Source organism: Desmodus rotundus, chromosome 6 (assembly GCF_022682495.2).
Source record: "Desmodus rotundus isolate HL8 chromosome 6, HLdesRot8A.1, whole genome shotgun sequence".
Lineage (NCBI taxonomy): Eukaryota > Metazoa > Chordata > Mammalia > Chiroptera > Phyllostomidae > Desmodus > Desmodus rotundus.
Window position 1 is genome coordinate 79,011,252 of NC_071392.1, and position 26,811 is coordinate 79,038,062.

The 26,811-nt window shown below is 40.7% G+C and overlaps 1 protein-coding gene across 4 annotated transcripts in view; it reads left to right on the forward strand.

Moving 5' to 3' along the window:
- Positions 1-26,811, forward strand: part of EXOC4 (exocyst complex component 4) — a 672,527-nt gene that overhangs the window by 298,672 nt on the left and 347,044 nt on the right. For all 4 annotated transcript variants that reach the window (XM_045191093.3, XM_045191095.3, XM_045191096.3 and 1 more), the window contains exon 10: positions 3,251-3,347. In XM_045191093.3, coding sequence (XP_045047028.2) covers positions 3,251-3,347 — 97 coding nt within the window. The remainder of the gene's footprint in view (positions 1-3,250; positions 3,348-26,811) is intronic.

Sequence of the window (26,811 nt, forward strand, 5' to 3'; positions counted from 1 at the left end):
TCTCTGAGGCTTAGAGCATTTAAATAATTTTATCACATTTATTAAGTAGAGGTCTGGGGTCTGGCAGAGATTTTTTGATTCTTCCCACTGTATTGCAGTCCTCTCGGTGAGAACACGTTTCCATTTATTTCTGTGGCTTTGTTGTTTTTATTTTGGTTCTATTAAATGACATCAACTTCTGGTTGGGAAAAACCAAGAAACAAGTAAGTGTAGGAGCTAATTACACATAAGTAAACGCGTTCTTAAAGAGAAGGGACTCACCTGTGAGCACTAAAGTGCTGTGATCTCCGTAGTCACCGGGTAGCCGTGGTGCCCTTGCCACTCATCTGGGGGAGCCTGTCAAACCAGTGTCCTCATCGTTAGAAAGAGGAAACGTGACTGGGGCATTTCTGCCCCTCCTTCCTGCAGAATACATGTTCTCTCTATGATCCTCGCGTCCGTTTCCCTGTCTCTCCAGCCATCCGCCATCACTGAGCATTTTCTCTGGGGCCCATCACCTGGCCTTTGCAGGCCGAGACCAGACAGTAAGCGTGATGAGTGACGGGCAGGGAGCGGCCCTGGCCCTTTCTGTGCTCTGCTCGGGATCGAACAGCTTGTTCTGCAGGAGTGTTCGTGGCCGCAGCTCCCGGGCTCCTTGATTATGGGAAGGTGTGGAAGGGCCAGCGAGGCTGGTTTCTCACCCAGAATGTTGAAGTGCTGGAATAAATCTGAGGGGACGGAGCCTCACAGACTCCATGGGTCTTGGCCACAGCCTTTAACATTTGGTTGTGACAGCTTGATTTTCGAGAACATTTTCACTGGGTTGGTGCTCTTTATCCGTAATTTAGTAAGCTGGATTAGAATTTGTGGTCTGCGGAGAGGAACTCATATCAAATGCAGTGTAGGTGGTACTGTGTAGCAGGACTGGAATAATATACGAAGTTTTTGTCCGTGGAATTTTGGTTGGGATTCAGGTTGGTGGGAGAGTCTTTTTTTTTTTTTTTGTATTTCTAGGCAAGCTTTACTTTTTTCTGTATAACTCTGTGAAAATCAGTAATCGTCTGTTTTGTAGCTGGCAGGGATTCAGAACAAAAGACTGGAGGTGGGTTAATCAGGTCTGTATTTAATGATTCAATTTTAAAACCCCAGAACACCAGAGTTTTTAGAAACCATTGGAAATCATGTAGTCCTCAAAAAGATACGCTCATATGAAGGAGGTTAAGGCATTATTGTTTGTGTAGATTTATTTATTTCTTAATAAATTATTTATGTTTTTCCTGGAGTGCAGAATGTAACCTGGTTTCTTCTATACATACACAACCATTTCCTTGGAGAATCAATTCTTGATTTTATGATATTAGAAAGGAGACATATTGATAAAGGAGAAGTATTTATTCTATTCTTATTTTTCCCTGTATGTGACCACACCATGTGAGCTTTTTAGAAGTGTTTTTACTAAAGGAGCAATATTTGTGGTAGTCTTAATGTTCTCCTTTTGTTTTCCTTTAACTCAGCTAAGCCACCAGAATGTTACTATCACTGATGCAAATATGGTACTATAAGATGGGCTTCTTTCAAATGAGAAAAAATAGCTCATGATTTTGAATTAAAAGCTGTACGTGCCATTATATTTTCTGTTTTTCTTAACACAACATGCTCTGATTAGTTAGTGGAAACAAGTAATCCAAGTGGGATTTGTCTAGACTCTGAGGCCTCCAGGAAGGCTTGATCATCTGGGGTATGGATTTCTGGAGCTTCACGTGTTTTTATCAGTCAATTTCCAAGATGCCTCAGAGACCATTAAGATAGATAATAAATCAGGTGAGATTAAGTTGTGTTTGGTATCATGCAAAGAACTATAATTAGAAAGAAAACGTTTAATTTAGAAAAAAGAAATGAAGCATTGTAAGTGTAGTTTGTTAAGGTTTTAAGGAAGCCCATTGTAGGGCATGCATCTTTCCTATCAGTTCTGAAACTGTTAAGAAGTAACAGAGGAAGATGAAGATGAAATATTACCTTTATGTTGATATACGCTACATGGAATGATGTAGTCCAGTTTGAGAGTCAAATGGTTTTTCTAAATGAACAGCAGAATTAAAACAGATTTAGGAATGAGGGTGGGAGGTGGGGGTGGGTGGACAGGGGAGAGTGGTGGTGGGAAAATGGAGACACCTGTACTTGAGGAACAATAAAAAAATTTAAAAAGAAAGCCTTCTTGGGGAAAAAAAAAACAGATTTACTAACCCACTTACAGAAGGTGCTGGACTGCTTCATCCTTCTCTGGACAAGACAGGGTCTTCAGTGCTAGACTTAGCAGGACAGGACTTAACCTGCCTGCATTCTGGTTTCTGAAGTGGAGGAACGGGGTTGCTGAACGAGCATGCTCAGCTTCTTCTCAGTTTTATCCGAGGAGTTATTTCACTTTCCCTGCCGTGGGTAAAAGATGGAGAAAGGTCAGGGATTCCATTAATTGAGCTTTATTTTAATGGAAAGAAACATGAGACTTGGGGGTGGAGGGAGAGCATTTCTCCCACCATCCTAAGACACACATTTCCCACATTCTGCACTCTCTGAAATTGGAGCGCATCTGACATCAGTGGCATCTTAATGGCTGTGGACTGGAAGACAGTCTTGATGAGTTGTCTTCGCCTCAGTGTGTGGGAATTGAGTGGTTATTCCTCATGCCGTGACCCTTCAGTTAATGAGCCTCTTACGGAGCATTCGGGGAGAGGGTATGAGTCTTGCTTGGTGTAGGAACATGTTTTCTGTAGATCTTCTGAGAGCACCGAGAACATATCAACATGCTAAACCTTGCAGCATGGCTGTCAATCAGCAGCATGAGAGAAAATCCTGGATGCACTTCTTGCAGAAACTCGCCGACCGTCTTTAGAAATCAAGGATATTGGCAACTCTGGGTCACTCAAAAGGGCTGGACTCTTGAGTATTACGTAGGCTTAAGAATATCTTTATTTTCCTTATATCTCCTTATTACATGGGAGACTTAAGACAAACATCTGCCTATTTCAAAAGGAGATTTTCAGGAAGCATTCTGTAGTTTAATTAGGGTGAAAATGCTCATTCATAGTTTATTGAGTGAGGAAGACTAGGTCAAATCATTCAAAATAGTTTTGAATCTATTGAATGCAAGTGTTTTCACAGATGGTCCTTCTTATGCCCCTGTAACATTTATCTAGATGTACTCAGTTTATTTTTTTGTAGTGTTTCTAATAAACTAAATCTCTCTCTCTTTTTTTTTTTTTTCCCCTGAAAGGGGGTCCTGATGACAACTTAATTGAAGGTGGAGGAACAAAATTTGTGTGCAAACCTGGAGCCAGAAACATTACCGTCATATTCCATCCGTTACTAAGGTAAGGTGTGTCCTGCGTACTCACTGACAATGAATATTTTCATTATTGATGCTGATGTACTGAATGTCAATAGGTCAGTCAGCGCTGAAACAAGTCATTAAAAAAGCAAAATAAAAACGTGTTCCATTTTCTAGGGCCTCACTGTCAAAGTTAGTCAATAGAAGAAAGAATGTCAACCCTACTAAGTAGCCACTTATGCTCAGGACTGCTCCACGGACACTTCAGATTCTCTTTCCTGCCCCCTGCCCCTGCCCTTCTCCTTCCCCCTGTCTTTCTCTTCCCCTTCTTACGTATTTCAGGGGTTGGCAAACCAGGGGCCACAGGAGAAGTCTAACCTGTCACCTGCTTTTGTAAATAAAATTTTATTGACACACAGTTATGCTCATCCATTTACGTATTGCCCGTAGCTGCTTTTGTGCTACGATTGCAGAACTGAGTATTTGCAGCGGACCCCATGTGGCCCACAAAACCTAAAACAGTTATTCTGTGGCCCAGAATCGCAGGCCCGTGGCCTCTCACTGATTTGTAGCAGTGACTCAGATGTCCTGGGGAACTGGCAGGTCTCCGCACAGACGTGATTTGCAGAACTGAGAGGCGTTCTAGCCACCAACTGCATATGTGGTTTTTATGGACTGAAGGACCACTTGACGGAGGCTAGAACGACACCTGTTGCAGTGCCACAGTTGGTGGGGACACTACGATTGTGCGAAAACAGGAATCCATGGCCCTTCCACGTAAAAGACATTTAGGTCCCAAACACCTTTGAAAAGGCGCTTTTTGGGAGGGCGGATGGGGATTTGTTCAGTGGATCTGAAGTTGCAGTTTTGCAAGATGAAAAATCTGTTCTTGAGATCTGTTACACAACATGTGCGTACAGTTAGTACTGCTGAGGGGGTTAAGGCGTGTTTTGAACTAAAATAAAAAGGGTACTTGTTGGACACAGATATTCAGTATAAATATTTATTGTATGTTTTCCTTGGTAATTGATCAGTACATATTTTTGCTGAATTTTCATATAATGGACAAGAAACACTTGGGTTCATTAAAAGTTAGATACCTGGCTTGGCTGGTGTGGCTCAGTGGATTGAGTGCCAGCCTGCGGACCAAAGGGTCACTGGTTCGATTCCCAGTCAGGGCACATGCCTGGGTTGTGGGCCAGGTCCCCAGTGAGGGGTGCATGTGAGAGGCAACCACACATTGATGTTTCCCTCCCTTTCTCTCTCCCTCCCCCTCTCTCTAAAAATAAATAAATGAATTTTAAAAAAAAGTTAGATACCTCATATCATCCTGCTAACTTTCTCAGATAACTTCTATAACATTTGAGGCATTTGTATTAACAGTTAAGCAGATGCTACCAAGTTGGCCAGAGGTAATACTGTGTGTGCTTTTCCAAAACATAAGCGGGTCATTACTGGAATTACCCACCATCTCATTAGCTAAGACTTAGTGAATTGATGTCATTAGAATTAATTCAATTCTAGTCTCTTAACCAGTTTTTAACAATTGTACTGGAATACCTTACCCAGCGAGGTTTAAATGCAAAAGGAAAAATGTATGAATTCAACAACAATGATCCTCACTGTCACACAATAAACAATAAGAGATTCTAAAAGAAATGTCTTTAACCTTTTAAAGAATTGTGTTAGCAAACATTTATAGCAAATAAATTTATACAATTTAAGTATCACTGAATTAAGAAAATTAAGACTATTCTAAATTTAGATTCTAAATTTGATTTTATATACATATGAAATAGGGAAATTACAACATACTGAATTTCTACATTAAGTAACAATTCTCATATATAAACTGACTTTGGTAACTAATTGAGTATCCACTTTCTTCTCCAATTACAATTGATTTCTTATCAGTGTTGCTAATTGTTAGGAAAATGGGAAAATACCTTAATCATTATAGGCATCTTCTAGCCTACACAAATGCCATACTTCACTGCAAACTTATGTTATTGCTTGGATAAATGGAATTATTATGCTTACATTTGTTCCTAAGTATAGGAGAAAAACATTCTTGGGAACTTTTTTGGCAGTGTTGTTAACAAACACTTTTCAAGAGATTTTTACCCCCATAAATGGTTTTTCTTTTTAAATGCGAAGTTTGCTGAATAGAAAAAATATATACTATTTCATACTTACCAAAATACAATTCTGGTAAAATACTGTTATAACTTAATGTATTAACGTTCTTGAAAATTACTGTTTAATATTATATGTATGCTGCTTCACTAGAGAAGTTTTTAAAAAATCCTTTCATGAGTATAGGCTTGTTGATTTTAGAGGGGGGGGGAGAGAGAAAAACATGGATGTGAGAGAGAAACACAGATCGGCTGCCTCTTGTCGCACCCCGACCAGGATTGAACCCACAACCTTTGGCGTACGGGATGATGCTCAGCCAGCTGAGCCATCTGTCCAGGGCGAGAGTTGCTTTAAGGCTTGAGAATACTCGTACTAGTTTACTCACTTGTTGTGGTCTCTACTTTCATTCAGAATTTGAATTTATTATTGACTAGAACTGAAGAAAGTTTTGTTGCATGATTTAAAATAATTTATTGTCCATTCATTTCTGTGTAACTCTTTTAATCGAAGTAACAAGAATATTGTATGGTCTGCAAGGTAAGTTAACTCCTTTCCAAGCAGGTGATTATTATAGACCTAATTTTTATTTTAGTATGTATTTATGTGTGTATGCATTTATTTAATTGAATTCATTGGGGTGACACTGGTTCACAAAGCCATACAGGTTTCAAGTGCACAACTCAACAAAGCATCATCTGCACACTGCACCGTGCGCCCATCGCCCCAGCAAAGTCCCTTCCAATCCCAACTTCCCCCCCTTGCCCACCTCCACCCACCCTCGGCCCCACTTTCTCTCTGGCTGCTGCCACACTGTCGTCTGTGACCTTGTGTTAAGTATGGTTTTTTGCTTAGTCCCTTCACCTTCCTTCATCCAGTCCCCCAACCTCCCTCCCCTCTGACAGCCGCCAGTCTGTTCCATGTGTTCCTGCCTCTGTTCCTGTTTTGTTTGTCAGTTCATTTTGTTCATTACATTCCATATATAAGTGAGATCATATGGTATTTGTCTTTCTCTGACTGGCTTACTTCATGTAGTGTAATAATCTCCAGGTTCACCCATGCTGTTGCAAAAGGTAAGATTTCATTTTTTTTTTCAGTTGAGTAGTATTTCTTTGTGTAAATGGACCACAGCTTTTTTATCTGCTCGTCCTCTGGTGTGCACTCGGGCTGCTTCCAGATCTTGGTTATTGTCAATAACCCTGCCATGAACATGGGGGTGCATATATTCTTTGTAAGCTTTATAGACTTGAAATTAGCCTTTGACTCAAACTGCACCCGTCGTCTCAAACAGTCGCAGAGTTTCAGCTGATAACTTATGTGGGCTAATGGAACTTCATATGACAAGATCTTTTAGTGTATTTTTTACTTTAGTTTTTACACTTCAGCACTTGCCATTATTGGGTTTGTAATTTCTTTTAAAGTTTGCAAGTTTACTTTTGGTAATGAGGAGAATCAAGGTGCATTATATTAGTGTATTTCATTTTTCCTATTATCATTTCATTTCTACTGTAGCCATTTATTTATTTATGCTCAAGAAATGAAATGTTTATTAAATAGTTGCAATGTGTGTTTTCTCTTAAGTTAGATATGGACTCTTGTTTAGAAATAGTCATTCTTTTTGTTATGAGCTTATTTCAATATGTATAGGTATAGGAGTGTTTTCCACCCTTTTGTTCTTTGCCCTTTTTTCATGCTAGTTTCAAATGAAAGTGATTTAGCATTTTATTACTTGAAAAACAATGTGACGTAGCAGGAGAGGCGGTGTGGAAGAGTGGAAAGATAGGAAACAGCAGAAGATTTGAAATTTGAAAGGAAACCAGAACAAATGGTCTAGGTTCAAACGTAGGTTCCGTCACTTCACTTTTGCTCACTGGGTGTTTAATGAGCTCGGATTCTATGCTAGGTCCTGAGGAATAGAGAAAGAAGAAGGGGGCCTTTCTGCCTAGGCACTTGCGGCTGCATTGGTGGCAAAAATTGAGAAGTCGGAGACCACTGATCGTGGGAGAGGAGGGTGATCAGTGTGGGGTCTCTCATTCCAAGTCCATAAATGAGGACCACTCTCTGGAAACCAGCTGGACATTACTGAGTGATCACACAGGCTGTCACGAAGTAGTCCCGCTGTTTCTCCTTGGGTTGAGTGACTCATTTTTTTTCCCATCCCAATTTTTCAAACTTTTTCTAGTTGATTATAATAATTATTCTTTATTGATAACTTACATCATATTAAAAATAGGTTCCGAAGGAACTTACCGCAAGTTGACTTTTCTCACAAGCCAGCACTGTTCAAACACTATGTCTTTGTTTTCTTACCCCCTTTCAGTGAACTCGCCACTGTCTTTCCTGGGGAGGAAGAAAGCCGCCCAAGGGTGTGGCACGGCCTCGTTTTCCCTGTGCTCCTTTCCTGTGTCTAGCAGCACTGACCTCTGTCTTCTAGTAGCTTCGGCGGTGTCTCTTCCCAGCTTTGTTTATTAAGAACATTCTTTTCATGGTTTTCATTCAGCTGGCAGTGCATTCTCTGCAGCCCGAGGTTGGCCCTATTGAAAACGTAGCCGCCTGCTAAGACCACCACACAGCACATTCCCATGATGCCGTTTTATATATTCTCAGCAGTCGTTCCTGCTGTCCTCACATAGAGTCGCTGCCCAAGCTCCGGGCTCTGCAACCTGGCAGACTTGCTTTTGTGCTCCTCCTCTAACTATGGCCGTCTTGCGTCTAGGAAATCGTGCAGGCTCTTCGCCACCCATTAACTCTGCTGACCCCTTGCTTTGTTTATTTAGTGCTTTTCCGTACTATTTTCTCTTTTTGGTTAAGAAACCAGGTAATTGTCTCAGAGTGAAGTTTTACAAGATCGGATATAGTTATTATCCTGGCTTCACTCTTAGCTTGAAAAGGCGTTGTATGCAATTAAACCTTTAATGTAAGATTTGGATGGTAAGAGGTCATTGATCAATTTTCTCCTTGTGGGTCTAAGTGAAAAAAATATATATTGACATAATATGCATCTAGCCAAGCGAGGGTAGACTCTGAAATACTTTCACCAATATATGGGCTCTGAAAATGACAGGAATGATGCCTTTCCCCCACGACATGTTCGCTGTTTTTACAGCTTTCTCTGCCAACATTTGAGAGGAATGGATGGAGCCACGGTGATAAATGGAATTTATTTCATAGGCCTTGAATCTGCAGAACAAAAGGAAGAAATGTTAATGTTGAGATTTGAGTGGCACATTTTTCTTCTTTTATCTAGGTTTCACATGAATTTAGAATTTTTACAAAAATTATTTTTGAATAATTACATTATGGTAATTATTAACCATGATCTAAATATAAATAAACCTTCACCAAAGAAGTACATTTTATTGAGGTATCAACCACAGTTTGACACAACGTAACACTTTTTAATTACAATTACTATATAATGTCACCATTTCAGGAAACTTGAAATTACTTTGTGGCTGCTGTCTATGGAGTTTTGGGGTAAGGGAGTGACAATTTCTTTTTCCCTTTGTTCTTTTCATTTATTTATCATTCTTCTTTATTCTCTAAAAGCCTAAAAGCAGAGAATATATTTTGTCTTAGGTTTGTTATTACAGTTCCTCCATGTAGCAGAAAATGATTGACAACAAAGTGTCCTTTTTTATATTTATTTTGTGTTGTGTATTTTCCCCCTTACCATTTACCCCTTTTACCTCCCCTCCCTGGACTGTACCCTCTCCCCACCATCCCGCACAATCACCACACTGTTGTGCATGTCCATGAGGGGGGGAAAACAGAAAAGTATTCTTTTAAAGACATAAATTCTTGCAGCATCTAACTGCAATATTCTGAACACGTGCGAATGCTGGCTCTATTTCTCGGTCTTACTGTGCATCTGTTCTGGGCCGAGAAGGCAAATAGGTGAGGGGCGGGGCGTGTGAGAACGAAGCGGTGCTCACTCGCACCGGTCTGTGCTGCTGTCACCATCTCCCACGCGCAGACTCTGGTCCCGGAGGTGGATCATGAAATGCAGAGGATGGGGTTTGATGCGGCCACCTCTGCTCGAGAGGCAGATTCCAAGTCCCTCGAGCTAGGACAAGTCAGAACAGAGGACACACGTGTTCAGGGAAGCCTCCTGTCCGTGTCCTTGCGTGGCATCCTCTGCTGAGTGTGTGAGCCTTGTTGGATTAGGGCCCCACCCTTAGGGTCTCTTTTAACCTTAATTATCTGCTGTGGAGAACATACACTCAGTTATGCTTTTACAACACACTCTGGACATTAATTTAGTAAATGACTGATTTAATCATTCTTTCAGCACTGGAGCTCTTGTTTCGATGGGAAGGCATTTTGTATAGTGGACAGTAGAGAGGGTGGACCACTGAAGGTGGGCTGAGGAAGTGGGGTAGGAATGATCATATTTACATTTTTGATATATTTCAAATCACCGTGAGTCTTACTTTTTTTTCTGTCTATAAAATAAAGAATTTGGTTGGTCTGGATTTTTTTTTTACCTTTCAAGCTTTATGATTCTGTGACTGGGAAACGCTTTTATAATTGGGGACTCCAAAGGCTTGACATATTAAAATCTAAAAGTCCAACTGACAGTGTAGTTTTTTCTTTTGCTTATTTGCTTCAACTAGCTTTTAAAAGGCATTTGGCTCTTTGGACCAATAAGCGCTTTCCATAGATGCAGTGTGTTCTTATGAGACAGTTGAAGCCCAGGTGTTTGCCGTCTTGGGCTGACTTGGCAACAGTAAGAGGCTGCAGACGCAGGGGATGATGGTGCCATGTAAAGTTGCGAAAGTGTCACTGATGCTTCCTCTGTTGAACACAACCCGAATACTGAATATCTGTGCTGGGAACACTTTCCATTCTTAATTGTCAGCCACACATCATTAAAATTAGACAGCAATTAAGACTTCCTGGGTAGAACAAAAATGAAATATTTATTGGTCATTAAGGAGTAGGCTAGCATTTAGGTCAGTTACTGAGTTGAAATTTTCTTGGCAACTGGACTTTGGTGATGGACAGCATCACTCTTGCTGAGTGTCTTTCTTAAGAACAAGTAATTGCAACCATGTAACCTCATCTTATTTGTAACTTCTAAAAGTTAATCTTGACAGATGAAGAAACTGCCAGTTAGCAGCAGCATGGGGTGCTGTTTCAAAATGACTTAAGGCCTGGTTGTAAAATAGCTTTGAAATGACTGTGATTGTTAAGAAGTGCTTGAAGTTACAGGGTCAGGAAGTAGCTGAAACCAAACCCAGGGGAATGAAGGTCCCTCCCATTGATTGTGCCATAAGCATAGTAAGTTATGTTTCTAAAACTCATGTTCTGAACTCCATGGCCCTTGTGATTAATATTTTATTTTATATTCTTGTTTTATTAATCACTGTGCTCATCACTTCACATATTGACAACAATGGCAGATCAAAGGCATACAGAAATCATTGTTATAATTAAGCAAAAGAAAAAGCCACTGCTTGTGCGTTTAACACAATTTATTGAGCACCTACTTTGTGCTAGGTCCGTCTAGTGACTAACAAGTCTCTGACCACATGCATTTAGTCTAGTGGAAAGGCCAGTGAATACGCAGGGGAAGCCGTGTCAGGTTTGGGAAGCGCTTGTGAACAGCAGAGCAGAGTCAGGAGTTTGGTAATGACTGGTGGTGGTGACCGGGCCACTGCTTTATACAGGCTGAGTTGGGGAGGGCTTTCTGAGACACGACATTCTATTGGAAGGAGCGGACATTTTCAAGGAACAGTGAACAGAGTAACGGAACCGGGGTGTCTGGTGCTGGGGTGCAGCCTGGGGCCTCTGAGGAGGGAGTTTGTACACAGGGCTGTCAAGGCAAAAATTCCTCCTTTTTGTTTCAGCCACAAGGAGGGCATCATGTTTAGATTATATGAAGCTTTGGGGACTAGATCTAAGACTTCCGAGGACTCTGGAAGCTTGGAGAGACCTGCAGGGTGGCTGTCAGGGAAAGCTGCCTTTTCAGATTTTCCTTCCTGGATGTGGGATTCTAATGGTGACGTTGTTAGCACTTCCTAATTAATACGCGAAAACCTCTGTCCCTCTTAACAATGATGCGTGCTGAAACGGAAAATAAATCTTTGGTACAGACCACTTTGAGACAGTATCCAGAGACACTGAGCAAAGGTTACTGTGCCATTAGCCGGTCGGGAGGTTACTGAGGAGTCACCCTGCGCGACCTGCCAGATACGCGAGCATTCTGAAAGGGTGGTGGCGGCTGCACTGTGGGTCATTGTGTTCTCCTAAACGAGGGTGTAGTGCGGTTTCAGGGGCTGCTTTGCGGAAGGCCTGTGTTTCTGTTTGTTTTGTTTTTGTAATAAGCTTTGCCAAAAAATCTAACAGTTTTTTATAGAAAAGCCTGGGATGATCACTTAACAACATACGAACTATTTATATTGGTCTAAACCAGGTCTAGCACAAGAAGTCTTTTCAACGTTTTCTGGCCCTAACTCATACTGATAAATGAATAAACTTGGTCACCCCATTTTAGGGCTTCAGAACACCACATTCGCATTCCTTCAGCTTGCTGGATGTCTGCTCCTTGCCATCTTTCCTTTCTCAAACTGTTTTCCAGCATAACGTCCACCCACAGTGAGGAGGACAGTGGTTCAGGTGTGTCTTCTACACGGTAGTGTATCCGTTGATACTTGTTTAGAGAATTAATAGGCAACTTCATAGAGTGCTTAGCAGATACTCGTTCACTTGTGGTGAATGTCTCTTTCATCAGATATGAGTAAAAATATAATGGGAAATTGTTTTTCCTTAGTAATGACATTGAAATAGATTAATCTTTCTTTCATATCTAAAATGGGATATTAGATTTTTTTAAACATCTTTTCACCTCTGTCATAACTAGAAATTGTGTTATAGGATAAAATACAGAAATAAAAAGGTGAATTTAGAAATTTACTTGTATTATACTACTGATCCTAAACTATGCTTTTTGTAATTTGACTAACTAAACAAAATATGAGACTATTTATTAGAACTTCAGATGCTTTTATTTTCACCTTTTCTTTCTCTTAATAAATGGTGATGGAAAAAATACAATGAAAAGTAAATTTAAAAAAAGCTTATGGATGCATAAAGTAACTTTTGCCTTATCCTATTATGAATAATGGAATACCGTTCTGAAATGATGAAGTCTTTCCTAATAGAAGAAACCTTGCTTTAAAAGCTTTCTCATTTAGGCTCTTGTTCTGTTTCTGTTAGATTTTCACTTTTATTTAAAAAGGGTACGATAGCTCCAGGGTCGTTTTTGAAAGTGTGTATGTGTTTTGTTGTGAAAGAGGGATTTAAGTTTGATTCTTTAGGGTACACGTGAATGTCACAAGCTGAAATAATTATTCTGCATTTCTTTGTCCAATGTTTTTATCTTTGAGAAATGCACACAGTTTGTCCCACCACGTCAGTTTGATGTGCACCATGGTGTTCGGAGGAGTATTATTCTGCACGCTCGCAAGTCTGTTATATTTTGATATAGGTACATGTTCGTCCTTAATGAGCTAAATCTTCTATGGACATTTTGAAAGATGCTGGTGATTAGATAGTCTAGCAAATAACATTGTAGATCATACATTATTCATGCATGAGAGGAAGTGTGGCTCCCCTGTTGCATTTTTATGAAACACAGCGTTTTTTCCCCCTGTCCTCAGAATTATGAAAAATAGTGGTGTTTTCAGACCGTCTGACCTATGAAGGCCTGTGGAGCACTTGAGTAGTGGTGGACTTAGATTTCAAACCCCACGTTTGAATAACTGCTTTTGAATTTATATGCTAATTGTTAAATGCTTTTAATTTTCAAACTAACTTTTGAAGATTAAGATTTTTTCTCACCTTTTTTTTCACTTTTATATTTTCAAAATATGGTGTGTGATGTATGGCTACACACTGATTACAACAACTGGCAATTATTTTTATTCCTGAGTAAAACGGAGAGCCACCCAGCCTCCAACACACGCCTCAATGACAGTGTCCAAGAGGTAAGACGCGTCAGTCTAGCTAGAAGCGTACAGGTCATTTCTTATTCTTAACCAGAGGAAGAACTGAAAATGTAAGTGGAAAACAAGAAAAACAGAAGATTTGATACACATTTTCAAATACATAAATGCCTAACAGTGACAATACCTAAAGCAGTTTAGTATTTTGTTGTTTCATAAATCTGGATTTGAACTCCACCATCGGTTGGATGTTCATGAAATCTCACTTTATGTAATGAGAATTTCCTAATGAACAAGGCACTCCAAAAACAGGAAGGCTTCCCTTGGAAGACAGTATCCTTCCTGAAGATGCTTCTTCAGAAGCTGAATTCAAGATGCAGTTAACTAGATGCTGAATTGACAGGTCTACATTCTTTAAATGTATGATTGCAAGTCCCTCTAATATACTGCGCGAATTCGGGGCTCTGGGTAGATACGTTTCTCCCTTTGCTCGTACTTTTTCATGCTTCCGTTTAATGCTGATGGTCATCGGCAGGGCCGAGGAGTTATAGCTGACTTCTGCATTATTTCAGCTTCGGCTTTCTTTTTTCCAGCCCCAGGGTGAGCAGGAAACTTGTGTCATGGCTGTATCTGCAGCAGCTGTTAGAGGAGTTCCTTCTATCCTCTTTCTTTTTCCTTCTCTGCTCCTGTGTTTGTATTTTTCTGTTTGTTTTTTTCCTGTGTCAGTAACTGGTACATGAACATAAGATAACTCAGTGACTCTTAAGCAACGTAAAAAATGACTTTTTTCCTGCTGTAAAAGCTACCGTAGACCTAAAACTGTGTTTCCAAATAAACCTGAAATCATCATGAATGCTGCTGTGATTTTGACCTTGATTTTAGTAGACGTTTTAGACGCAGGTTTTCTCATTATCAGTTATATTTTATAGTTATTAATTAACATTATTGGGAGCTTACATATGAAAGAGAGAGAAGATTCTTCTCAGTGCAAAATGTTTACAAAATCCATGCGCCACTTTTTACGTATTCTGCGCATGTATTTGCCTTGGACTGCAATAACCAAAATATGCCTATTCAGCATTCATGAAGTATGTTTATGTTCAGCCACGGGCCCATTTATATCTGATTTGAAAGCTGAATTGATAATGTAATTTGGTATCAAAAATATTGTAGTAATACCTAGAGGAAAAACATGATCTCCACCTCTAATAATTTATATTCCTTCCGGTGTTGGCTATACATTGTTTCTCTGTGGAGTTTGGAAGATTGTTTCACCACTCCCCTGGCCCCACAGAAAACACACTCCCACTCCCGTTCATTTGGCTCTCTTCTCTGTGCTTTGCACACTTTGTTACAGGGGCTTCTGTGTGATACCGAGGGTTCTTTCTTAGTCGTTTTAAACTTCTTCATTTTCAATAATTCTCATTTGAACATTTAATCATTAATACTGTCTACTGTGTTTTTTTTATATGTGATGCCCTTAGTGAAATATTTTCTGTTTCATGGTCAAGAAACCCTTTTCATTTTCCTTTTGTACTTAAAAACAAGCAAAAAGAAACCTCCAGCCAAGCAAGAATATTTTCTTGAGACTTTGTTATTTAATAAGCGAAAGGTAAGTTCTTTGATTCATACAAGATAAGCACGAACAGACAGATGTAAAGAATAAAAGTGGAAGTACCAAAGAAGATTTAGTTTTTAATGACCTTAATTCCATTTTTTTTTTTGTAAGAATAGTGGTGTTCAGCTTGGAAATGCAGGGTCTGTCCTTTCACAAATGAAATAGATACTGGAGTTTTGGATGTCCGCAAAAAGTTTTCAGTACTTGTGGATGAGTAGGAAGTATTTGCCGATTATGTTTGTTGAACTCCGCATTCTTTACAGGCTATTGCTGTCAGCTACCACACTGTACGTAGATGAGAAAGTGTCTGATACATCGGAAGGAGAAAAAAGTGTAGTGCCAGAAAGTTTCTAGGAATCACTTTATAGTGAAAAAATATGGACGATCTTACTTAATTGGATTCTGTGAATTCAGAATATGTGAATATTGTAAAAGCTAATCTTTTTTTTATTTTTATTGAGATATACATCAACATGAACAAATCCTTAACGTACATGCTAATATATTTGTACAAATTTTTACATATGTACACAAGTGTAACTATAACCCAGATCAAGATACGGAACACGAGTATAGATTATCCTCAGTGCCCCAGAAGGCTTCCTCACACTGCGAGCACCCATTTCCAGGACGTAACCATTATTCTGATTTCTGTCATTGTGTACATCGGTTTTGCCTGTGCTTGTTTCATAGAAATGGAATCATACAGTATGTCCAGGTTGGTGTTTGGCTGCTTTTGTGAAATGTTACATCTGTATTGGTCACCTACGTTAGTAGGGAGCGCAGCCATAGGTGGGTTCCCTTATGTCAGTCATTGTATTAGATATCACTGAAATTTGCAATTATAAAAACAGTATTCCATCATTGTTTTGGAATAAATGAGAATTTTTTAGGATCTTATGGTGTTACTACTGCTTATAATTTAAACTTCTTCAAAACAGCTTTTCAAGAAATCTTTTGATTTCCTGTCTTGTGCGGCTGAGGGACCTCTCAGACAAGTAAGAGACCTTAGGGGCTGGGGCCGCTTCTAGCCTGGTGACGAGCCGGGGTGCCCAGGAGCGAGATTGTCTGCAGGGTGGATATGGACAGGACGGATACAGACTTAGAAGCAAAAGTCAGGGAGGCTGAAATTAGTTGGCTCTGTTTTCCCTGGACTTCGGGATGTACGGATCAATCAGTGAAAAAAATAATTGGCAACTAACTTGAGCTACCAGGGTTTTTTTGAAGGGAAGGAATTCCGACACCAGGAATGGTGAAATATTGCCTCAGAATTAAAAACTACCCTTTTCAAAGAAAGATTGTTGGCAACTTTAAATCAGTATTCTTAGGCAAATATGTAAGCTTGTGTTTGGAAACAACAAAATTCAGTCAAGAAATGGGGAGGAGTGGGACTTGAGGGATTAATCGAGGGTCCCCTGGATGTGAGAACATCTCCGGGCACGGTGAGCAGGCGTGGGCCAATTGGAGGCTCTCACCTAGTTGTAGTGCGTCGGCGCTGTCTGCAGATCACGTGGTTGTGGTGCAAATTGGCAGTCAGTAAAAATGCTTGGAGTAAATGAACAAAGGAATCATCATCAGTAAGTGGGCGTGTTGATTGTAAAGGCACAAAATAAAGTTGATGAATATTAAATATTCTTTTAATAGGTCTTCAGAATCCTGCTTTAATTCTTGCATATTAAAAGCTATGTGTCTTTAACCTCTTTATACTATCTTGAGCCTATCATTCATTTTATTTATTCATTGCCTTTACTTGAGCCACTTGGCTATTAGAACATGCTCTGTGCAGACACATCTGTCACAGCCACTTTGTTTCCTGCGTTTTCACACATCTGCAGCCTCTCCTGGTGGCTGTGGAAGCCTGTGGCCCGCAAGGCCTGGGCAGGCACCGCAGCCTTCCCGTCCGCCCAGTGCGCTCAGCACAGTAGCATCAGCAGCGCCGTCCACATCTCGTCTGCGTATTTTATTTATTTTTTTTAATGTAAGTTGGAAATAAGAATAGAAAAGAAAATTGTATGAAAAAGAGGCCACCAAATCCATTCTTGAAATTAGAAAATCTGAGCAGGTTTGATGGAGCATCAACGCTCAGAAATGCATCTGAATGAATCTACAATCCTTTCTTCTTTTGAAGCTTTCAAGAAAATTGAAATGAGGATCTCACTGAAGAATGAAAGGAACCAACATCTGTCTCTGAACGATGGGGCCCCTTTGCTTCACAAGCCTTGATTCATTACATTTTTTTTTTTTACATAGTTTTGATTGACATAGGATTTTGCAAGAAGTAATTCCTATGTTCAGTAGGAGTTGACTATACTTAAAGTACACTGAATCGGAGGGGGTGTGATTCTTCAATCTGGTCATATTTTTCTGTTAATTAGTTTCATTCTTTATTTTTTTCAACAGGTATTTATTGAGTGCTTACTGTGTGACAGACTTTGTCCTGGCCTTTATGGAGATTTTGTTCCTAGTTAGGTTATCCTGTTGATTTGAAAATTAAAGAAACTCAGTGACGAAGAAGTCTATTAATCCTCTGAATATCCTCATCTTTCTTCTTTACTCTTAAAAATCTGTTGTTGTAGAAGCACATTTTTTGTGTCCTTTCCTTTTTTAGAAGTTGTTCTTACCCTAGTTTTAATTCCACTTCTCTCCATCCCTCGGAATCTTAGGGCTTTTTCGTGTGTTTCCCTCCCCTCCCCTCCCCTCCCCTCCCCTCCCCTCCCCTCCCCTCCCCTCCCCTCCCCTCCCCTCCCCTCCCCTCCCCTCCCCCTCCCCTCCCCTCCCCCTCCCTTCCCCTCCCCTCCCCTCCCCTCCCCTCCCCCTCCCTTCCCCTTCCTTCCCCTTCCCCTTTCCCTTTCCTTTCCTTTTTCTTTCTTTTTTCCTTCCTTTCCTTCTCTCTTCTTCCTCCCCCCTCCCCCTCCCTTCCTTCCTTCCTTTTTCTTTCTCTCTTTCTCTTTCCTTCCTTCCTCCCTCCTTTTCTTTTCTTTTCCTTTCTTTTCTCTTCTTTTCTTTTTCTTTTTCTTTCCTTTCATCTTCAGTCTTTATCTCTCTAATGGTTCCTTCCCTGAGGCCTATAAAATATATGTGCATGATTCAGCTTCTCCCGTTTTATAAAACCTCGTTTCTGCCTATCACCCCCTTCACCTTTCACTTAAATTCCTCTTTCCTTCCTACTAAGTTGTTAAGTATATTATTCACTTTGAACTTTACCGACCAGTCACTACCTAGTTGTCAAATAGCAAGGGTATTTTTCAGTCTCATCTTACCTGATTTTGTGTTTCAGTCTTTTCTTTCTTTGCTTCTCTGTCATCGCAGTGTCTGGCCTCTTATTCTACATCAGACCCTTCCTTCTTGGGCTTGTTAAGATTCTGTTCTCTCTGCCTATTCACTCAACACAAGTTCTCCACGGTCTTGCTCAATCTACCACTGTCTCATTCATTCAGTAGTTTTAGCTATTACTTTGAAAATGTTACCTCCAAACTGGAACTCTCTCCCAAGGTCCAGGGACCAGGTTCAGTTCTGAAACTGGACTAATAATGTGTCTCATGGTCTGCTTCCTCTAGTCTGTAGTCGTCCTAAACTATTTGAAGTTCCCCAAACCTTAACGCTCTGTCACTCCTCTCTTTCCTTGCATGTGTTTTCTCTCCACTTGCTGCCCTCCTCCTCTGCCTGTCGACACCTTCTGACACCTCTCTTACACCTCCCCTTTCCTCTAAGCCCTTGTCTACCTGGCATATAATTAAATTATTCTTTCAGTAGTTGTTCTCCCTCACAAAGAAAATGCTAGAGACCATTTTTTTATCGGCTTTGCATACCTGGAACTTTGATGATGCCCAGCACGTACTAGGCTCTGAGTGAGTGTTTGGTGAGTGAGTTAATAATGGAAGCTTTGGTGGAGAGGAGCATCTTACAGTTCCGTGTGTCAGAATGATAACGAGGACAGACAGCTGGTTGTTAGGCGACCGTGCGCACTTCATGGTTTAGGGTTTGTGCTCCTGTGTGCCTTAAGATCATTGGCCCTAAAATAGATTTGCATCCGGTTTTCCTTCTCGGGGTTCATTTTGATATACAAATAGATTAATTACAAAGATAAATTTCCAAATGTGTTTTGTGGTTTAAGGAGAACTGATTCTTATGTAGGTCACTGTAGAGATGAGGACGAAGCAGAAAAAGTCACTTATTTTGCTCTCTTTAGTGCTTAGCTGGCAGTCTGCCTGTGTTTGATGAAAAATGATAGTCTGTAAAACTCCTTAAGGTAGACCGTTAATTTCCCGTGACAGCACATGACGCTCCTCCTCTGCTCCCCAGCCCCCAACCCCAGCGCACCCGCCAGAGGGGCCTCCTGAGTGAGACGCTTGTTTAATGCCGCCTGTCAGAAAAGGTGCTGCAACAAGTCACTCAGGTCTGAAGTTTGCAAACATGCTTCCACCTTGCTGAACATGACAAAGGCTGTCAGAACTTTCATTTCCCCGTGTTTTCTCTCTTCTCAAGAAGAAGAACCATTACAGATGAAAATGTTAGAGGAATTTTGTCATCGGCCTCGGGCGTGGGCAGGAACTTTTATTTATAGTTTGGATTGGGGAAGGAAGGAAGCCCCCGCTGACATTCTGGATGATTTCTTTCCAGCAGTTTATGTGAACTGCGTTACTAAGGGAGTAGATAGTTTTTCTTCCAAATATTAGTTTCATCTCATGCTCTTTTTTTCTGCTTCCTCCGAGGAGGCGAGAGGGAGCTTTTCCTAATAACTTTGATAGTTGTAAAATTCCTTTTTTTTTCTTTTAGTTTCTGTCCAGGCTTTCAGACTCTTTGCCGAACCCACTGTTGGGATTCGCACACATATGTGTACCTGGGAGCTGGAAAATACCTTTGTGTGTGCTGCACATATTTCAGATGCAGTTGTATTTGGAGGAGGATGAATAACTGCTGAGAAAGAAACCAGTTGCTCTTCAAAATCTAATTAGCAGCCCCAGCCTAGGAGAAGTTTGCATTTGGTTCTGACAGAGCACGTGCCCTCTGCAAAGGCAAGGAAGGGAAGATGAATGCATTTTAATGCAATCAGGAAGCCCCTCTACAATTTAAATGTATTAGCATATCCTGAGGCGCCTGGTGGTATCTGACTGTCCCTAAGATAACTGGAAGTCTCTCCCAGACAAACATGATTGGATTACTTGAGGGAAGGCATTAGACTGCAGGCCTGGTCCGTAATGGATCAATGCTGTCTGTATTCATTAGCTCAGCAAACCCCAGGCCAAGTGTCCCTGGTGCTGTAGGGGTCCGGCTACTGAAGCAGTCGCAGTGGTTTCGCTGGCATCACTCACATCCAGTTTGCCGCCAAAAGTCTGATGCCATGCAAACATTGGATTTCTGGAACGTTAATATTGTTTCCCACTTGTATCTAGAAATAGTAATGAGCATACATCTTGAATCCTTGTATCTCGGATTATGTACAAGAGAGTAAATAGTAGTTCTGAAATGTTCTGCATTCTAGGAACATTAGGGTAATATAGAAGGAACTGGTTGTACATTCTGGGTCTCACTTTTGCAGTCTGCTTATGTACTGTAAAGGTCTCCGTCAGCTCAAGTAAATAATAATAAAAATATCGAAAATGACGGAGGCCTAGTGATGCACCCAGTATGTTATAATGCTTAACCTGTATTATCTAATCCAGTCTTCACTGCAGCTGGTATGTGGTAGGTACTGTTGTTATTCCCATTTACAACAAGGAGCCCGGGGCATAAAGAGTTGACACAGCGCACCGGGCTCGCACTGTTGTACGTGGAAGGGCCGGGACTGAAGCCCAGGCAGAAGCACCCCAGAGCTCCTGCCTCCCGCTCTGTGTTGCAGAGATGGGCCTCCCTCACGGCCCTTAGAGCAGGAGGTTTCTGGGGCCCTCGGACTCTTGCGTGGTGGCCTGGACGGCCCGTGTGGGTTTGGAGTGTCCTGTCAGCAGGGCACTCTGGAAGCAGTTCGTGAACGTGATTCTCCTGCTGGGTTAGGATAAAGGATTTTTCTGTTTAAAAAGTTGAGATGAGAAGACACAATGTGAACAGCTTTGGGGCCTGGGGACAGCCCAGGCCGGTCAAGGGCAGGACCTCAGAGCACTTCTCTTGGTGCTCTAGTCTCATCACTGTGCTCCACTCTTAGTTTTGCTTCGAAAAGGTAAACATCTAAAAGTACTTGAGATGATTTAGAAGAAAATTGTTTTAGTTTAACTGGTTACTTTAGGTATAATTATTTGCATACTTAAGGACTTTTATTTCATACATTTACCCAAGGTAAATTTTCAAGACATTTATTTAAAGAATATTTCAAGTCATTTTTTTTTAAAAAAATTGCTTCACTGCAAGAAAGAAGTAGCACTTGAATATTTTTGAACTAGAACATTGTGATTTCTCTTTCAGCTTTAGGTCTTGGTATGAAGCAAAATGAAAACTTCTAAGAACTGCTATGCTACCTGCAAGAATATATATGTTTTTTAAGATTTTATTTATTTATTTTTAGAGAGAAGGGAAGGGAGGGAGAAAGAGAGGGAGAGAAACACTGATGCGAGAGAAAAACATTTACAGTATTTTTCGGACTATAAGATGCACTTCCCCCCCCAAATTTGGGAGGAAAATGGGGGTGCGTCTTATAGTCCAAATGTAGCTTACCTGGCTCGCTGGGGTGGGGGGAAGGCGGTGGAGCAGGGTTTTTTTCCCCTATTTCCCTCCCCTAAAACCTAGGTGTGTCTTATGGTCCAGTGCGTCTTACAGTCTGAAAAATATGGTATCTGTTGCCTCTCGTACACTCCATGATGGGAGATCAAACCCACAACCCAGGCATGTGCCCTGACTGGGAACCGAACCAGCAACCCTGTGTTTTGTGGGATGACGCCCAACCAACTGAGGTACACTGGTCAGGTCAGGAATGTATTCTTGATGAATTCTCTCTGTTGGCATTAACTTCTGGAAAGCATGCATTTCCCTACGTTTTGTGGCACTACATTATTTCTCCAAAGACTTCTGCCCTTGTGGACTCTCCTTTTCTCTAATAAGAGTTATGACAAGTATAATATTGTTCTCAAATATTTTAGTCTTCGTGACGCTGTTATGAATTGGCTTAAAACACATACCTCTGGATGGGTGATATATTTCTTGCTCCTTATCGTAAAGCAGGATGCTTTGGTAGGGGCCGTAAAGGGAGCAAATCAACTCTGACTCCACCAGGTCGTTTTTCAGGGCCATCCTGCTGAACCTCCTCTTATGTGATGAAAAATGGACACATCTCATTTGGAAAAGTTTGAGTAAATGCGTAGCAGTTTAATTCAGAATTGTTATTATTTTTAAAAAGTCACTTGCTCATTTAGTGTTTGTCTTTTCTAAAGAGGATGTGAGACAGCTGATTGAACCTCTCTGAGGAGCAGTTAAAAACTGCAGTTGTGGGAACACAATGCTAGAAACAATTGATGGCAGGAAAGCCGTGGATGTGTTTCACTTTGCTCATTCATTTCTCTTAGTGTACCTGTGCTTTTCCACCCGGCGCCTGGAGTGTCAGGGGGAGTGAGAAATGAATAAAGGCATGATTTTTCTCTATGGCGATTGCCGTGAATTTTGAATAGGCTTTTTTTTTTTTTTTTTGTAGTGTGCTGAGCCTCTGTACAGCATACATAAAGGGAAAGTCATTTTAAGCTTTAAAATTTAGTGGTTAGCATTTTCTTGAGCTTATTATTTTAAAATAATGTGTCCCCCCCTTTCACAGTACTGGTATTACAAACTCTTTGTACAGTTTCCTCCTCAGGCCTGCAGAATCCCCCTAAGGTTTCTCCTGGCTCCCTGGAATTCCTCTTCTCCCGATATTGACAGAATCATTAAACAAGCCTGAAGCTTCCTGATGGTTCTCACAGCAGCGCTTTCATTGCTCTTTATCATTACATTTAGTTATGTTTCATCAGGTTTTCAGTAGATGTGACAGGGTTCACATCCCAGCCAACTGGAATTAATTTGATAGCTAAGCATTTCACGAGCTGGCTCCGTCACAGCCTCTGCCAGATCCTGCCATGTGCGAAACATTACTTCTTCCTTCCCACTACAGATTATTTACAACTTCCACTTCTCCCATGCTCATTTGTGTTTCTGAAGACGGGAGGGAATGTTGCGCCTGTTCTGAGTGCTTCTCTTGGCTTTCCTCTGCGTAAACTTTGCTAATCCTTTCAGTCACCACCTTCTGTGGCCTTCCTGTGGAGCTCGAGGAGAAAAGGGAGCGTGTTTGAACGCCAGGCCTTTCTTCACCAAGAGGCTGGTGGTGTTCCAGCCCGCCTTTGTTGCTCCCTGTCAGTGGCTTCCGAAGCTACTAAGAGAGAGAGGCGGAACAGTGGGGATTGGTGGGAAAACTGTTGGAATGGGTCTCAATAAATCATTTTTTAAGAGCTTAGTCCTTAGTAGTTACGATGATGGAAATGGCCGAATGGGAAACTATTGAATATTATATTACTACTTTGGGGAAAGATAATTTTACTGAGCATTTCAGGAATAAGAGAGTATTTATATTTTTAAGATGTGGTTATGTATCCAAAACATAGTTTATTAATACTCTGAACCAGCTTAGAACACAGTCTTTTATTTGACCATTTTTCCTGTACTTATCAGTTTGATAATTTAATTTTATGGCCATATATATTATTCCCTAGTTTAGAGATTTCCCTCACATGGCATGATTAGCAATCGTGTGTGAAATGGTTATGTGGAAACATTACTAGCAAATTAATGCTTGTCTAAATACTGTATGTTTTCACTTGAGAACATTGGCTCTGGAATATATTTCTGGCGCTGTGAAGGGGAAAAAAAAAGTCTTGATATTAAAATGCAGCCAGAATTCAATTTGTGAAATGGAGCTTTAAACTCAGTTGTTCCTCCCACTGGCAGCAACTAGAGGTTGCTTATTTCCTTTCTTCAATGAAAATTCTGCCTTTTAAGACTACTTAGTCTTATTTTGAATCTTCAAATTGGTGTTTTGTTGAAGAAAGAGCCCGAACTTTACAAGGTCCATGTTTGTGTCTGTGGATGACATGGAATCTCAATTGTAATCATCCTAATCATCCTAATTAGCACCACTTAAAACTAACAGAATGGCCAGTTCCAGGTCCCTTACTATAATAATTAAGCCTTGGAATGGGTAAGTGAATCTTACATGAAAATTTTACCCTAATGATTCTGGCTGACTTTTCAAACAGTGTTGAAGCCCAAATCAGGTGTAATAATCTTATCATAAGATACAATTAATAACCTACCCTGCTGGATAGTCACTGTTTGGGGCAAGGGATTAACTCTAATCTGTAAAATGACTGCAGTGGAAGAAATTCGGGGGGGGGGGGGGGCAGGAGACATGTTCTTATTTTCAAAGTTATATTATCCTACGGTAGAAAGAAGTTGTTCTCAAAGGTTTCCAAGTATCAAGACTGGTCAGTTTTACTTCTGGAATGGACATTTCTTGTGTATCCCCAAGGAAAGAAAAAAAGAGGGGAGGGAGTTTCTTTACTGATTTAATTATAATGACCGTAAAAGGATCTTTGAATATGTCCTAAGTATTCTTTGTGTGAGAAAGAAGAAAAATGGAAAGAAGCCGTGTACCACATTTTCCCATTTTTCTGCCCAAAGAGGGCCTCAAGAGTTCTGTGGTAAAGAGGGGTGTTTTCCTTGCTCAAGCCCTTGTTGTAGACGATTGACAGCGTGTATAGAGGCTTCTTCTCAGCAGGGTCGGCGCCAAGGAAGACATCGTAGTCAAGGAGATCAAACTCTGGGCTGAAGCAGAAACTTTTCATTCGGACTTGACTACATACGGAGAGCATGGCTGCTGTATCTTCCATGAATTAAAAATAAAAAACAAAAGGAAAAAATCCAACACCTATAGCTTTCTTAACACTGCAGATTCTGTATTTATTTTGAATTGAACATTTTTAGAAAAACATCTTGATTCATTAGTCTGAAAAATTACTGCATTACCATAAGAAAATGATTATTGACTCTAATAGAAATCGGTTTTGGATCACTTATAGCATGAATTAGCCTCCTAGCATGAAACCAGGATATGAAGCTACAGATTGCTAGTTCATTGAATAGGATGATTTTAAATGTTACCCTGAGGACTCCTATCTAATATCAAAATTGCCCACAAAGACCTCACTTTGTAACTCTGAAACTCTAGTAGACAGGGACTGTTTGGTAGATCGATTCTTGTCATCAGCTTACAGATAAACGGAAGAGGTGGTGGGTTTTGTTATCCAGGTAATTTGGCTGTGATGTTGATGGCGTATAACTGCCGCTTGTCCCATAACACCCACAGTTAACATCTGTGTCGTAGGTGGAAGGCTGCTGGCCCTGTTAGGACAAATACCGGAGATAGTAAGGAGGAAAGGTCAGATCAACAGGAATGGATGGCTGATGAAGAGCTAGGGCAAAGAGCGCACTGAGGAGGGCGGGGTGACGGTAATACTAGGGCCGATACAGTAAGATGTACTGCCGTCCCAACACAAAGTGGTGAGAGAATAAAAGGCAAGCGGAAGGAAACTTTGGTGGTGACCACGTGTACACTGTGATAAACCCATTTCTTTGGGATGCATGTATGTATGAAATAAAGAAGAAAGGAAAGAGAGGGAAGTGTATCTGTAGAAGAGGAGGAACGGGGGGAGGCAGAGCCTCAGAGCAGTTGGCTGTCTTTACTGTTTGATGGAATTTTGACAGTTCCTTTGTTCTACAAAACTATCATTCATAGCACTCATTTTCCTTATAGATATAAAATAGCTTTAGAGCTTTAGTGGCAGTATCTAAAAACTCACAGGCTGGGCACCATAGGAAAGTAGATTCATTTTGGTCTTAAATCTTAACCCTGCTTTTTCCTGGTTGAAAAGGGGGAGAACAGAGTACAGATCTCCAGAACAAAAAAAAAATCTTATAAATTTAAAACTATAACAATGGCAGTGCTTACTATTTTCTACTTTTCTAATTAAGGTGAAAGTTAGGGAGACAGAAGCACTAATGAATGAGGCTGTGTCCTGTATGTTCTCGAAACCCAAAGTTGCGGATTAGCATCTGCAGCGGAGCCTTCCTCTAGACCATTTTCCTGTGGATTTGGTTGGGCCAGAGGGTGTCTCCTAATAAACCTTCAGAGAGGATGGACAGCATTATCAATATTAGCACCAATAGTGTTTTATATTGGTATGTACGTGTTACATTTTCAGATTCTCTATTACATTGAGTTGGTTTGGAATCCAGAACTGGAACTCGGCATTCAGAAGCCTTTTTCCCTAAAGTCAAGGCAAGCCTCTGCCCCTTACCATGATGAAATAGTTCCCTTTGTACTGGCCCATCACAGGTGACAACACAGATTTTGTTTGTGAGATTGTGCCTCCAAAGTCGTTTTTCACAGGGTATACAAGACTGCTCCACTATTTTTGCACTATTTTGCGTTTGTACACTTACTACTTCCCTCTGGCAGTCAACAGGGTAAATACTTCCCTAATTTTTTTTTCTCTGGGTTTTCAGCTCTGCAAACGTTCATTCTTTGTAAACTCCAAAGCCCAGCAGATACATTTATTTCCCTTTGTAGCTGAATTTTCTTCCATTTTCTTCCTTTTGGACAGGCAAGAAAGAGGGAGCCCAGCTTTAGGAACCTTTCTCTGTTTTCACTCTCCAAACAACCTCCCTGTGTCTGAACTGCACACAGAATTTGAAGTGGATAAAACAGAATATGTCAGGATGATGTGCCCTCTCTCCATGGCTGTTCGTCTGTATACTTCCCTGGTGTGAGACAGATACGGCATGAGAACGCCCAGGACAGC